Raw genomic sequence first — 13,916 nt, 5'->3', positions numbered from 1 at the left:
GGTGAATGTCAAGAAACTCATGTATTGTTTCTCAGGGTAGGAACCCTGTGTCTGAGTTTTGATTCTTGAGCTCCCCAGCCAGGGCAGCTCCCAGAAGAGAGTGTTGATATGGACACTGCCAGCTCTCTCTCACCCCTCCTTGTTGCTGCTTCTGTGGTGGAGGGGGCCCGCTGCTAATTGAGTGTCCTTGCTTTGGAGATGTTTATAGCTTCAGCCTGTTCCTCTCCATTATGCTGGCCTTGGAGCGATTGCGTGTCTGTGAGGCAGTGAAAGGAATGGTGCTGGGGGAGGGAGGGAGGTGAATCAGCAGGACTGCTTTTCAAATTGCTCATATTCCCTGGGAGATGTTGCCGAGGAAGATGCTGGTGTGGACTGCATGCAGTTTACTTCGCAAATCCGTGATCTGGATGATTGCGTATTGATTTCATAGACTTATTTTAACGGGACAGTCTTATTTCCCCATTTTCAAATTCTAGGGTAGGATCTAGAAAGTCCATTCCACAGATTTTTTTCTCTTGCTTTTTAGAGGAAAGAATGTAGTGCATTTACTCATAAAAACAATTTCTAAATTTCCAGCAAGAAGGCAATAAATACGGATTCTCAGTGTCCTTCCTGTAGTGACATTTGCTAGAGACTCACTTGTAAAAGAGATTTATTTTAAATTGGATGTTTGTACATATATGACACATGAGACTTCTCTTTGCTGGTGATTATTAAAGTACAGCCATATGCTTCCTGGTTCCTGTTTCCAGGTCACATCTGGAGGGCGGTGGAGAAGCATGCTGCTTTGTCAGTTGGGAACTGTGTCCAAAGTATCTGTAAACTCTAGTAGTTAAGGTACTGGAACGCTTTCCATACATTTAAACAGCTTTGAGGTTACCTCACTCATTTTGCATTTCAACTTAGTTTTAAGAAAGAAAAAGAAAGCTGGAATTGTTAATCATCCCTTCTGGGTCTTGCTGGGGAAGAGGTTGAAAACCTGCTATAGGGTTATGGCTCACATTCCACTGTGTGTATTTTGACACACATGGACTCTGTGTGTGTGTGTATGTGTGTGTGTGTGTGTGCGTTCAGTTATTATCTCTACTAACTTTATCTCTACTATCTCTCTGTCTCTACTGTGCTGTCCAGTACAGTAGCCACAAGCCACATGAGGCTGGTAAGCACTTGAAATGTGGGGAGACTGAATTGAGATGTGCTATAAATGTACACACTATATCTCAAAGATTTAGTACCAAAAAAGAATGTATCAATAAAATATCTTACTAACAATGTTTATGTTGATTAAATGTTGAAATGATAATACTATGATAGATATATTGGATCAAAAATATATTACTTAAATTAATTTTACCTCTTTTTACTTCTTTAATGTGCCTATGAGAAAAATTTTTAGTTACGTATGTATCTCATATTACATTTCTATCGGCCAGCTCTGTCCAAACACCTTACAGAGTGCCTGTGACAGAATTAGGTGCCGAAAGATTTGTTGGCATTTGTTAAACAGGAAGGAGCCTGGCAGATTCCACTAGAGGCCTCCCTCCAACTGTTTCTTGTGTGAGATGGCTTCAGCTGTGTCATCTTTTTTTTTTTTTTTTTTTTCAGATTCTTCAATAATCTAATGTTCTATGCCCTTAAGGCTGTTAGACCTTAAGGTACCCGGGTCTGGTTATGTTCCAGTGATAACAGAGGGCCTGTTGCATGATGTATACCAAATACACAGTAAAATCCAGAAATTCCAAGTGCTTCTTCATTTGAACCTATTTGGCTTCTCTCCTTTGTAACAGGGGTTTGATTTTCCCAATAATGAATGACTTAAAATAAGGTGATTAAAAATTCCACAGAGTCTCAAGATAGTGAACAAACACTTTTAAAATGCCCTCTGAGCCTCAGTTTCCCCTTCTGTAAAACGAAGGAGTTGGTTTTGAGTTAGTTTTGCAGACCATACCACGGATGGGTGAACTAAATTTGCTGTCACAATCCCCAGTAGTGAGGAAGTGAGGGGAACCCAGCTGCAAATGTGGATGTGAGAGTGGGGTGGAGGGTTGAGCCAGGGCAGCAAATGGCTGGAAAACTGGCCTTCAAGAGGTCAATGTCAGCTTTGAACTTTCAAGCCTCAAAAGTATGTCTTTGTCGTTTGATCTGATGATTTGGTCTAATATGATTGTCTCTCATTCCAGTGTATGTACTCACTGTAGATTTATGTACAGAACTAAATATCCCATTTATTCATGTATAAACCATAATAAAACCAGTCAGATATTTCCCCTCATCAGCAGATCTTGCATTGGAAAAGGAAAACAAATATACAAATTTCAGCAACCTCAGAAATTTCATTAAACCTGCATAGAGGCATAGTTCATTTTAGAGTTCAATTATACGTTCAAGGAATCAGTTCCTATCATAAAGACAACTACTGTAACGTCTGTGCCATGCAAAATTATCCCCATTTATTGTGGTTCAACTGCAGACTCTACTGCCTCTGGTGAAGGCACTCAGCAAGTTCTTTTCACAAATAACACCCTTCAGGATGGCCCCTTCCTGTTTTACACAGCATTGTCTCAGAACTTGTGGCCAAAGTAATTCAAAAGCAAGCCAACGACAAACAGGGACTCCTGAGGCCAGTGGTACTAAACTCACAGGCCAGAAGGGGACCCTGTGACCTCTCCAGGAGCTGCCCATTCATAAGCTGACAAAATGTAACCTCTAAATACAAAATTCCAATTATCAAAAACAGCTGTGTCATCTTGATCACCGTCCCCTGCATGCATATTCTTAGCTTTGTCAATGACTTGCTCAAAATGTACATCTGTAGTTGAACACAGTAGTCTTAAAATTTAACACTTAGGAATGTATTTGTAAAAAACCAGTATTTTCCCTTTAAATATATTAAAACAATTTATACCCTGTAGATTTATGATCTGTGATAATTTGCCTTTGACACTTATCTTCCATTATCTTTGGGGAAGAGGTTTGCAGAACAAACTAAGGGAGCCAACAAAATTTGCTAGGGGTGGCCGGGAGGGAAGGATGGCCAAATGTCAAATACACTTAGGAAAACTAAGCTTTCAGTAGTACTCAAATATCTTGAGAGAACTTACACTTAATTCATATGCTATTATTTCTTTACTATAAAGCTATAATCCAGTAACACAGACATAGGTATGCAAAGCTATATTAAATAATGCAAACATTTCTTAATAATTTCCATTATTATCACTGTTTAGTCCAATCCTATTCTTTTGGGGGTGGGAACTCCAGTAGAGGGGACTGACTTATATTTTTACCAGTCATGGCACACTAGCATCATTGGTCTGGAAAAGCCCTTTTTTTGTTTGTTACTTACACATTTATTACTTTTTTATCCCCATTCACCACTTTCATTCTTTTCTCCTGCACCTTAATCATTCTAAGGTGCTTGTGTATTCTCTCACATGTTCTTGAAAGCATGCGTTGGTGTTTGTGCATATATTTTAAATTTACATGGATTAAAAATTTTGCAGTAGATACCATTCCTTTTCCTTTTGCTGCTTTTCACTTAGAATGTTTTAAATATCTATTCCCATTGCAGTGTGTCAGTCTAAGTTGTTTCTTTTAGTTGATGGATAATATTCCGTAGTATGCATCACCCACATCTTACTTATCCGTGTTCCCAGTCCATCCTGTTTCCTTTGTTCTGCTAAGAAGAGCTGAGCTTCAGCCTGTACACAGTTTCCTTCCCATCCTTTTACTGCCTTAGTAGGTTTTCCCGATGAGCTTAAACGTACTCAGATTGCCCAAGTGGAAGAACACCCCCTTGACTGTGTTCTCTGCTCCCAGGAAAGCTTTTAGGCCTTCCTATCCATTTTGCACAAGATCGAATTGTTTTCTACTTCAGGTGAGCTTTGTTTTACCTGGGAGAGATATTACATGGTGTGTGTTTGCAGAAGGTTGCCATGCCCAGGATAGTATTTCTCGAATTAAGAGGAGATTCTCCCCATCTGAACACTAGCTTCCATTCATTGGAGCTAATATTTGTGTGAAAGTTAATTACTCCATTGAGCTTCTCTAGTTTTAAGCCCCAGCTTCTGCCAGAGTCTTAAGAGGCCTGGCTTTTTAAATTTAAAATGCGTTTGTGAGCACACATTTAAACTAAAAAAATTAGTTTTAAAGTAGAGTCATTTCTCTGCTCTTGGATATAAACATGCTGTCTTCATGTTCACAACTCTAGAGAGAAATTTGGAGATCAGAATTTAGGATATACACGCATATTCTTAATAATAGATGGTTTTGTAGTTGATACAACTTGGAGATTGCATTTTAAGGTACATAAGTGATCAGCTGAGCAAGTGACGCAGTGAGAGGCCAGGTGTTGTAGTAGCTGAGCTTGGATTTTGGAGTTGTGCAGACCTGGATTGGAGTCCTGGTTCTTTGAACTAGCCAAATGACTTTAGATGTTGTGTTTGGTTTTCTATACTGATACCTCCCTCAGAGGGTTGCTGTAGGATTAAATGAGGTAATGCTGCAAAGCACTAACCTAATGCCTGGTTAGCTACTCAGAAAATGGTAGCTGCCGTCGTCATCATCATCACCATCACCATCATCAAAACGCTCCTAAAACCAAGAATTACTGAGATAAAAATGAGCATTTGGATATTGGGAGAGATGAGTAGCATTGTCAGGGCATGAACTTTAAAGGCTCAGAGGAGTATTCAGAACTATCCTCTGGAATGAAATCAAAGAGTAAAGAGGCTAAAGGTACCAAAACACATCTAATGTGTCCAGTCTTCTTTGAAGACAGTTTCAGATCTGAGACTAGAAAGGAAACGGATGAGGTAATCCTCTTTGCATCTGATCCCATCTGAGGGATCCTATTCTCAGTGCCAAGCCTTTCCTGTTACTTTGTCCTGTGCCTCAGCTCTCCACTCAGAACACTGTTCTTTCTACACAGTTGTGCTGTGTTGAGAGGGATGTGACCTACTGCAGCCAATTCATCCTGCACACGCTTCTTATATGCCTAGCAGTGTGTCAGGCCCTGTTCTGGGTCCTCCAGGAGGATGAACTAGAGGCAGTCTCTGTCTTCAAAGTAATCAGAGACCTGAAGGGGAGGTAGTTAAACCGCCAGTTTTAACAAGTGCTCTGCCAGAGGTAGGCTTAGGAACCAGTGGGAGCATGAAGGAAGGACATCTAATTGAGGCTATAGCCGCTGGATTTGGGAAAGATTCCTAGGGAGACATTTTCATTATCTCTGGATGACAGAGAGGTCCTTTTAACCTTCTCTTTCAAAAGTAAGGTTTTTACCTTTTCTTTTACCTTAATTAGGGACTAGTTATGGTTGTTACCTAACCCCTTGGAGTGAAATAATCTAAATAAACAGTAGCCATTTTCCTTTTATTAACAGACTGTTATGAGTTAGGTTTCCCCCAGTAGCCATTAACATTCCCAGCATCACATCTTCTGGAATAATGGAGTGGATGTAATAATGTAATCAACTCTGTTAATAAATTGATATTATTTTTCTTCAAGGAGATGATTCTCATTATTGGAAATATAAAGCTTCCCAAGAAGGCATTGGAGTCACAGCTAGAAGACTCCACGGGTTAGTGGGGTTAGTGGTTTCCTTATTGAAACTTCCTAATTGACACTTGTATCATTGCCCAATAAAAATACTAGTGCAAACATGGCACCACCAAACGTGGCATCCTTTTGTATCCATAAGCTCTTTTCCCCTTTTGTTCAAAGCTTCAGCCCATAAATATTCACTAGGCATCCACTAGGTACCAAGCAAAATAATTGGTGCCCAAGGATAAAAGATATGATTAAGGCATGGTCCCCAAATAATACTAGAATGTGTTAAGTGCTGTAACAGAAGAGTATGTACAGAGAAAGGAGAGGGCTGAGGTTTCACAGCAAGTGGCATTGATCCTGAATGAAGTAGGGGTTATGCGGGAGGTTGAAAGGGGAAACTGGAGTAAGAGTGTGTGTTTGAGTAGGGGAGTGGGGACAAATAGTGAGCCCAACTTTAGCTGAAGGAGCAGTGAGACAGAATTATGGGGAAAAAATAAAGATTGTGGTAGGATTGGAGGGTACACAGGGTAATTTGAAGAGTAAGACAAGGAAGATAAAGGAAGGTCGGAACCAGATTATGAGGGTTACTTAGGGTGGATTGAAAACAGAGCCAAAGATAGGAACCCCAGGGGAAGATTTAAGTGTGAGTCCTGACAGGAGACTTAAAGAGCAATCAGAAAGGAGGCTGTAGAAAACTTAGGAGAGAGCGATGGTTCAGAAGCTAATAGAGGAAAGAAATGTCAAGAAGGATTGTCAAGTGCTAGGGAGAAGTTACATACGAGGGATGTTGGAAAGTGTCTTTGGGATCTGAATATTGACCCCCAGATGGCGGTGCTAGAGGCAACAGCCAGATGTAGGAGACTGAAGAGAAGTCTGAGGAAGTTAAGCCAGGGCGTGTAGGCTCATCTTTCAAGGAAGAACCTTTGTTAAGATGGCTATCCTGGGTAAGGGTTAAGACCTGTGACCAGGACCCACAGCAAAGGTGCCCTTGTGGAGACTGAACTTCAGTGTTCATGGCTGAATGAGAATCGGAGAGGGAGATAGACTGCGGGAGAACTTAATCTGAAAACCCACTGCTGGCCTCGTACTGTGGTCTTCTGCTCAGTGGGAGTCGTGCACATGTCATGTTAGGATTTATATCCACATAGCCAGGTCTGCAATTCTTGATAAGCACAATCTCTGACCACTGTTCCGTAGTTCGAAGTGCCAGAAATGACATAATGAAACCCTTTATCGTTACTTCTTCAGGGAAAATTGCTCTCGATTTATGGGTTTTTGAGAAGTCAGGTGGGGCAGGGGTACCTGTGAACATGCAGACCAGAGCAGATGCTACTTCGGATCATCCTGTCGTGGGGGACCCTGTCATTTGAAATAGGATTGATTTACTCTGTGCCTGTAAAATCTTTGAACATGTTTTCTGCTACTGTTTTTCAGAATCATTTGCTGTTTCAAATAGAGAACTGTGCGATGATGAGAAAGAGTTCATACATTTCCCAGTATGTGAGGGGACCTCTCAACCTGAACCCTCGTGTTCAGCTGTCAGAATAACAGCCAATAAAAACTACAGGAGCAAAACCTCTCAGGAAGGTGCTTTAAAAAAGATGCATGAGGAAGAACACCATCAACAAATGTCCATCTTACAACTGCAGCTGATACAGATGAATGAGGTGCATGTGGCCAAAATCCAGCAGCTAGAGCGAGAGTGTGAGATGGCAGAGGAGGAACACAGGATAAAAATGGAAGTTCTCAATAAAAAGAAGATGTATTGGGAAAGAAAACTGCAAACTTTTACCAAGGAATGGCCTGTTTCCTCATTTAACCGGCCCTTTCCCAATTCACCCTAAGACGGTGGGGTGTGGCTCCCTTGTAATTAATCTGTGTTGGCAAAGAAGGTCTGGAACACGAACTTGCAGTCGGTAGCCTGTCACAGAGCTACAACTAGGAAGATGAGAGTGTTAGTAGTCACTTATTTAAGAATACATTCAGGTAAACAGCTGCACCCTATGTACCCCTGAAGTGGCAAAGAAGCTGTTAGAGTCTTCTGAAAATTATCACTATGAGTGCTATCATTCTGAATGTAATGTCTCTTAATTAGAATTCATACAAGAACCATGTGTGAGTGTTGTTGTATTTTTTTAATCAAATGCAAGTGTGACTATAAAGGAGTGTGGCTGGGTTTTGTGGGGTTTTGTTTTTTTTTTTTAAATAGACGTCAGAACTTGTCTATCCAAATGAATGCCCTCCCATTGAAAGTGGCTGTCCTGGGAGGACACACGTTTCTCCAGTGGTAATGCTGTTACTCAGAATTTGCTAGAGGTCTTTTGGAGCCTCCACAAGAGCTATAGCACACTTTTCATTTTTTCAGTGTCATCTTTGGAGCGTGGATTTTCTGTTTTTAAACGGCTGAACATAATGGAAGGCTGTTTTCTAATGTGGCTCATAGGCTGCCTTTTAAGGCCTTCCTTTCCCCAAAGAGGAGTTCCAAATAATGTCTCCAGCAGGTGTAGCTTTGTTGGAACTAAGGATGTGACTACTTTGAGGGAGAAACGTTCGTTTAGAGCTCTACATTCTGTCATGCTTGTTTTATTAAAAGACGAGACTTGTGATTTTATAGTCACACTGTGTATGTTTTTTAAAGGTGCTGCCCGCCTCCACTGTGCTACAGTTTTTGGCTTCCTGCTGTAGTTTCCTACCAACTTTGTACTACTGAGTAAATGGTTGCCCTTGTTTTTAATCTTTAGCCGCCTAAGGAAAGGCCCTGCCCTCGCCATGCTCCTGGTGCTAGCTAATAGTGATGCTACCTAGTCTGCATAGTATGCAGTTAGTATTGAGCTTTTTCAGAATCCATTACCAATATATTTGGAAACGTGGATTGATAAATGGATATTTTGACTGAGCTGTGATATAACTTCTCCTGTAGCCTAGTGAGAAAAACAGTCTTGGGAGTTGGGCATAACAGTAGCTGGAAGAAGCAAAGTGACAGTTACGCGCCAAGGCAGGTCAGCAATTTCTGAGAATGAAAGTTCAAGGCCATGTGGTGGGGAAGGAGCAGTATGTGTGACAGAGGCTATATAGGGAGTGCAGGACGAGGAGTCAGGGCTTGAATTCTGAGCTCGGCGCTGTCTCAAGTGCTATGTGACCTTAAGTTACTCCGTTTAGTCTTTGGCCCTGGTGTTTCCTGTCTATAAAACAGGAGAGTTGGTCTAGATGATGGTTAGAATCTGCTACAACTCCTTGACTGTGATGTGATCTGCACAGTCTTGGATGAGTACTGCTAACATCATAGTTGTCTGGAGGGCGTGGGTCAACAGGGAGAGTTTACTGCAGTGGCTAAGCTTCCTTCCTTTCATAATTTTGGAATTTGGGTCCCGGGGTCTGTAAGTTCAGTAAAGTACATGTATACTAATACATGCACTGCATAAAACTTAAGTGGATATCAATTTATTTTATACACTGATCATATTTTAAATATCTTAGAGGAACTGGTTATTTGAAGGTACCCTGTGAAGACTAGTCTTCTTTCAAAGGAAGGATGCTTTTGTAAGGATTTGTGTTCTTAATTTAGTTTTTACCAAATGGACCCTTTAGAGAAGCAGCATCTGGAAAAAGTCCCAAGCTTAACCGATTTATGGGAGACAGATTAGGGCAGGGAGTGGCAGGTCCTCAACACAGATGATGTGAACTGAGAAAAGTTTGCCTTTGCTTCACCTTTTGAGCCATCTGGAAATCTTAATATGCAGATTCTGGTGGGGGGGCCTGAGATTGTGCATTTCTCACAAGCTCCCAGGTTATACCAGGTCTGCCTGTCTGGCCACCACAGTTCTGTGTAGCAAGGTTTTAGAGGACCCTGTGAAGCTTTTACCTATCCTCAAAAAAACAAAAAACAAAACAACAACCCATTGGGTTAGGTACATTTTTGTGTACAGCTTTGTGCCAGTTATTATTCCTCTCCCAGAATTACCACCTAATCACACAAATAACAATGTAGAACAACACAAAAAATGCTCACACACATAATGGAACTATAAAAGCATTGAACTAATTCCTAACTGAACAAATAAAGGATAATTAAACCAGCAGGCTAAAGCACCTTGTTCTACTGTTAATGGTATTTATGAGTTTATAACAGTTTTCAACCTTGAGTATGCATTAGAAACAGTATTTTATAAAAAATTAGTCCCGCTGGGTCCCACTCCCAGGGGATTCTCATTCAGTTTACCTGGGTTGAGGCCTGGTCCTCTATATTTTTTGGAAGCTTTACAGGGGGTGATGATACCCAATTGGGATTGAGAACCACTGGTGTAGAGTTCACAAATGTGTCTCATTTGGTCCTTAGTCCTGTGAAGTCCTGCAGAAGTGAGGAAATGATGCTCAGAGAAGAACCACCTGCACCAGGCTGAAAGCTAGTGAACAGCAAAGCAGAACCTCAGTCCTAGGTCTCTAGACTTGAAAACAAATAGCCCCACCTGCCTCCCCCCACCCCATCCCTCAAAGCTATATCGTGGATTTGCTTTATCCTGAGAGCCAGATCACATCTACAGGATACTTGTAATGCTTCCACTCATGAACAGGTACATCCCAATTCATTCCTCTTTTGAGTAGTTCCTTACCTGAGGTGGAAATGCAATAATCATTTCTTGGTAGGTGCTGTAGAGAATTGACTGATAAATACTAAGACACAGTTCACCATCCCCTGACCTGCCAAATCATGGACACAGCCCAGTAGGGGATGTAAGGCTTGTACACAGCTATCATGTACTTGATCAGGCACGTCTTCTAGAGCATTTGAAGCTCAGCAGAGAGTGAAGAGACTTGAAGGAAAGCCTAGAGGAGGTGGCATTTGAGCTAAATCTTTAGAATTGGTATTTTGGTAGGTGCAGATTCAGAAAGGAGAGGAACGTCACTAGATGCAAGGTCCTGTTGAAGAGGGTGAGACACATAATTGGGAGGACATGGGGGAATTTCCAAATTGGGCAGTAACATGATCAAAACTGTGCTCCAGGAGGAAGATTAGAAGATGGAATTGAGTTTAGAGAAGACTGGAGTCCAGGAGATGAGGTAGGAGGGTTTGGTTAGGATGAGATGATAGGAGGACCTAGTAAGAAACGAGGGAGACCAACGTGAAGGGCGTTGCCGAAGTGGAATCAGTCAGGCTTGGCAGCACATTGCTTTTGTTGGAGGGGATGGGTAAAGTTTTAAAGCTAGATGCCGGAAAGAATGATGCTGATTGAAATAAAGAACGGATGCATTTCTGGCTGACGTATCCTAGGAGAGGCCTAGACATGAACTAGTGCAGTTGCTCCCACCCACTCAGCCTCAGACACCAGCACCTCCTCCCATCTCCTCTTTGGCTGTCACCTCTTTGCTCTGACTTCTGCCTCTTCAGCCTCCTGTGCTGCCTCTTGCACCTGTTCATCTGACGTTTTAACCCCTCCCTGCTGGGTCCTTGTCCCCCGACTCAATTTGGTGCTCCCTCTGCCATCAGTACCTCCATTGCAGCTGGTGGTGCATCAGTCACCATCTCTTACAATGGCTTCACGCTTGAAAGAGCAGGAAAGACTATAGTTGACGCTTAACAACCTGGGGGCTAGGGGTGCCCACCACCCCCAGCTGTGGAAAATCCCCTTATAACTTTACAGTCAGCCCTCTGTATCTGCAGTTCTGCATCTGGGGATTCAATCAACTGCGGATGGTGTGCTGTAGTACCCATTTATTGAAAAAAAAATCTGAGTATAAGTGGACCAGCACAGTTGAAACCCATGTTGTTCAAGGGTCAACTGGATTTCTTTTTTTATTTTTTTAAATATTTATTTATTTTATTTATTTTGGCTGCGCTGTGCCAGGTCTTAATTGCAAATTGCAACATGCAGGATCTTATTTTTTTATTTTTTTATTTTTTTTACTTGTGGCACGTGGGCTTCCTAGTTGCGCATGCATGTGGGATCTAGTTCCCCGACAAGGGATCGAACCCAGGCCCCCTGCATTGGGAGCGTGGAATCTTACCCACTGGACCACCAGGAAAGTCCCTCAACTGGATTTCTTTATCTTGAGCTTCAATTCTTTTCTAGCTGGCATCCACAAATTTCAGGATATTTTTTAAGTGTCCCATGTGTAAAGGTACACTGGCTGAGAGGGGATGTTAATTCCCGTGTATCCCTATTACAGCCTGTTTCCAAAAATCAAACATAGAATCCTACCTTATTGTGCATTAAAAATCAGCAAATATTTTAGGAACTTTTCAGGGAGAATCTTAAAAATGCATTGGCTTTTTTTTTTTTTTTTTTTTTTAAGAAGAAAGAGAACAGAAGAAGAGAGGTATGGTGGGGCAGTGCATTTGAGTTGTCAACAGCTTCTGCAGTGTCAGGTCAATTACATCAGCACTTGGTCTGGACCAGGGGAAAGGAATGGTTTTGCCTCCTGGGAATGTCAGAAGGACCTGATAATTATATTTGGCAAAGCCAAGAAGAGTGGCTCTGTAATGTCATTGCTAAGAATTACCCTTTTAATAGTATCTCTGGATGTCTGAGCTGTTCAAATGGAATGACACTTCTTTTCTGCTGTGGCTTTCCTTTCTGTTGGGCTGCTTCCCAGCTGGTCCTCTTGTTCGTCCTTGCCCTTTTCTCTTCTATCTTCTGCCTTCCAAGCCCTGTTTCTCCAACCCCTCCTTCTGCACCCACAGCAGTTTCCACTGTCCCCCCTTTTACAGTTGGAGTCATGTGAGAATGTGTGTAAGGGAGATACTGGCCCCAAACCAGCATATTCAACATGTGGTATCAACAAGGTGAAGTGTAGCCTTGGACTAGACAAAATATCGACCATCTGCTTCCTTGCTGCATCCGCTACTTTTGTGTTGGTGGGACTCAGAAGTCACGGAAAAGGTCACCAGTGATACATGTCTGCAACAAATTCTTTTCTAATTGTGCCGTATATTATGCCCTTCAATACAACTTACTAATCTCTGCCTCAGTTTTTCCATCTGTGAAAGTGGTGTAATACTTATCTACCTCCCTTGAATGTTGTAAAGATTAGTCTATGTTAGTAAAGCACTTTTGAAATAAAGAGTGATGTAAAGCATTTTAATATTATTGTTGTCATTGTGATATGGATGCCCCCCTGTAGAGATGCTGCTCTGTAGGGGAAGTACCCCGTGGATACCATGGTTTAGGAACACCCAGTACAGAAAACTTCCATAACAGATACAAGAGTGATTTCTTGGTGTGTGTGAAGGTTTTCAACATAGTATTTCCTTAAACAGCCCTTTGGTTCATTTAGAATGAGATTTGATTATAGAAGAGTGATTTATGTAAGATTTTTAAAGAACATATCTATTGAGCCTTCATTACCCAGTATAATAGGGTTTGCAAGCTGATTGTTCTCCTAACAGTGCAGTTTGTCAACATTAGGTGGAAAACTTCCATTTCTACATTATCCAGATGCCCAGATTGTGCGTGAAGGTTTTTTCACTCTTGACACTGATTAGAGTGGACAGAATGGGGATCCTGCTACTTCTGAGTGAGGGGATCGCAGCTCCAGTTCCACTTGCAAAATATTCTCACAGCACCTCTAGTGTGGGGGGAAAAGACTCACCATGTATGTTCATCAGAGTAGGGGGTTCTCTAGCCATAAACTTGGGCTCCCTTTCTTAACTCCCGATAACTGCTAAGAGATTTAATTAGGTTCTGGTCTGAATTTTCTCTTTTGTGGGTTTGTTGGGGGGAAAAAATTCCAAGCCCTGTTATTTAAGAAATTGGTTATTTTGAATCAAAAGGACACCTGTTACAGTGGAACTACTGTAAATAGTAGCAGAAGTTAAGGTTCCCGTTCCTTTTTGTCTCATCATCTGGTTTAGCTTCCAGAGTAACCAAGAAGGAAACTCACACTGGTGCTCTGCTGGTGAGGTGCATGTGGTTCTAAATTTTTATCCTTGAGTCTCAAAGAGTTTTTGGATGGGCTGGTGTTACACTTTCTGCAGGAATGGAAGGTGGTCACTCTAGTCACTCAGCCTTTGGGAAATCTGGGGGGCTGCTGGGGCCCATCTGCTCTCATGTGGTCACACTGACCCCAAGGCTGCAGGGGCAGGAGTTGCCCAGGGGAACCCCTTCTCATGGTGACGGCAGAAGTACAAGAGGGCAAGCCCACCTGTGGAAGCACATTTCAAGTTTCAGTGTCATATCTGCTAATATCTCCTTGGCCAAGGCAAGTCATGTGGCTGAGCCAAAGGTCAAGGGGAGGGAAGTAGACGCCTCTTAAGAAGGTGAGGGGAGGGTGTGAAAAATTTGAACAACAATCTCATTTACCACAGTGTCACAAGTGGGGAGGCAATGAGTGGAATACCAAGGAGTTGAGATTATATTATTAATCGAGGAACA

At 41.9% G+C, this 13,916-nt stretch overlaps 1 protein-coding gene across 5 annotated transcripts in view; it reads left to right on the top strand.

The window, feature by feature from the left end:
- Window positions 1–11,831, top strand: part of MSANTD3 (Myb/SANT DNA binding domain containing 3) — a 38,585-nt gene extending 26,754 nt beyond the window's left edge. For all 5 annotated transcript variants that reach the window (XM_082468778.1, XM_082468776.1, XM_082468775.1 and 2 more), the window contains one exon: window positions 6,982–11,831. In XM_082468778.1, coding sequence (XP_082324904.1) covers window positions 6,982–7,391 — 410 coding nt within the window. In that variant the 3' untranslated portion in view covers window positions 7,392–11,831. The remainder of the gene's footprint in view (window positions 1–6,981) is intronic.
- Window positions 11,832–13,916: the final 2,085 nt, after the last annotated feature.

The sequence above is a fragment of the Balaenoptera physalus genome (genome assembly GCF_965194825.1).
Source record: "Balaenoptera physalus genome assembly, chromosome: 7".
NCBI lineage: Eukaryota > Metazoa > Chordata > Mammalia > Artiodactyla > Balaenopteridae > Balaenoptera > Balaenoptera physalus.
This window is presented reverse-complemented; position numbering and strand designations above follow the sequence as displayed.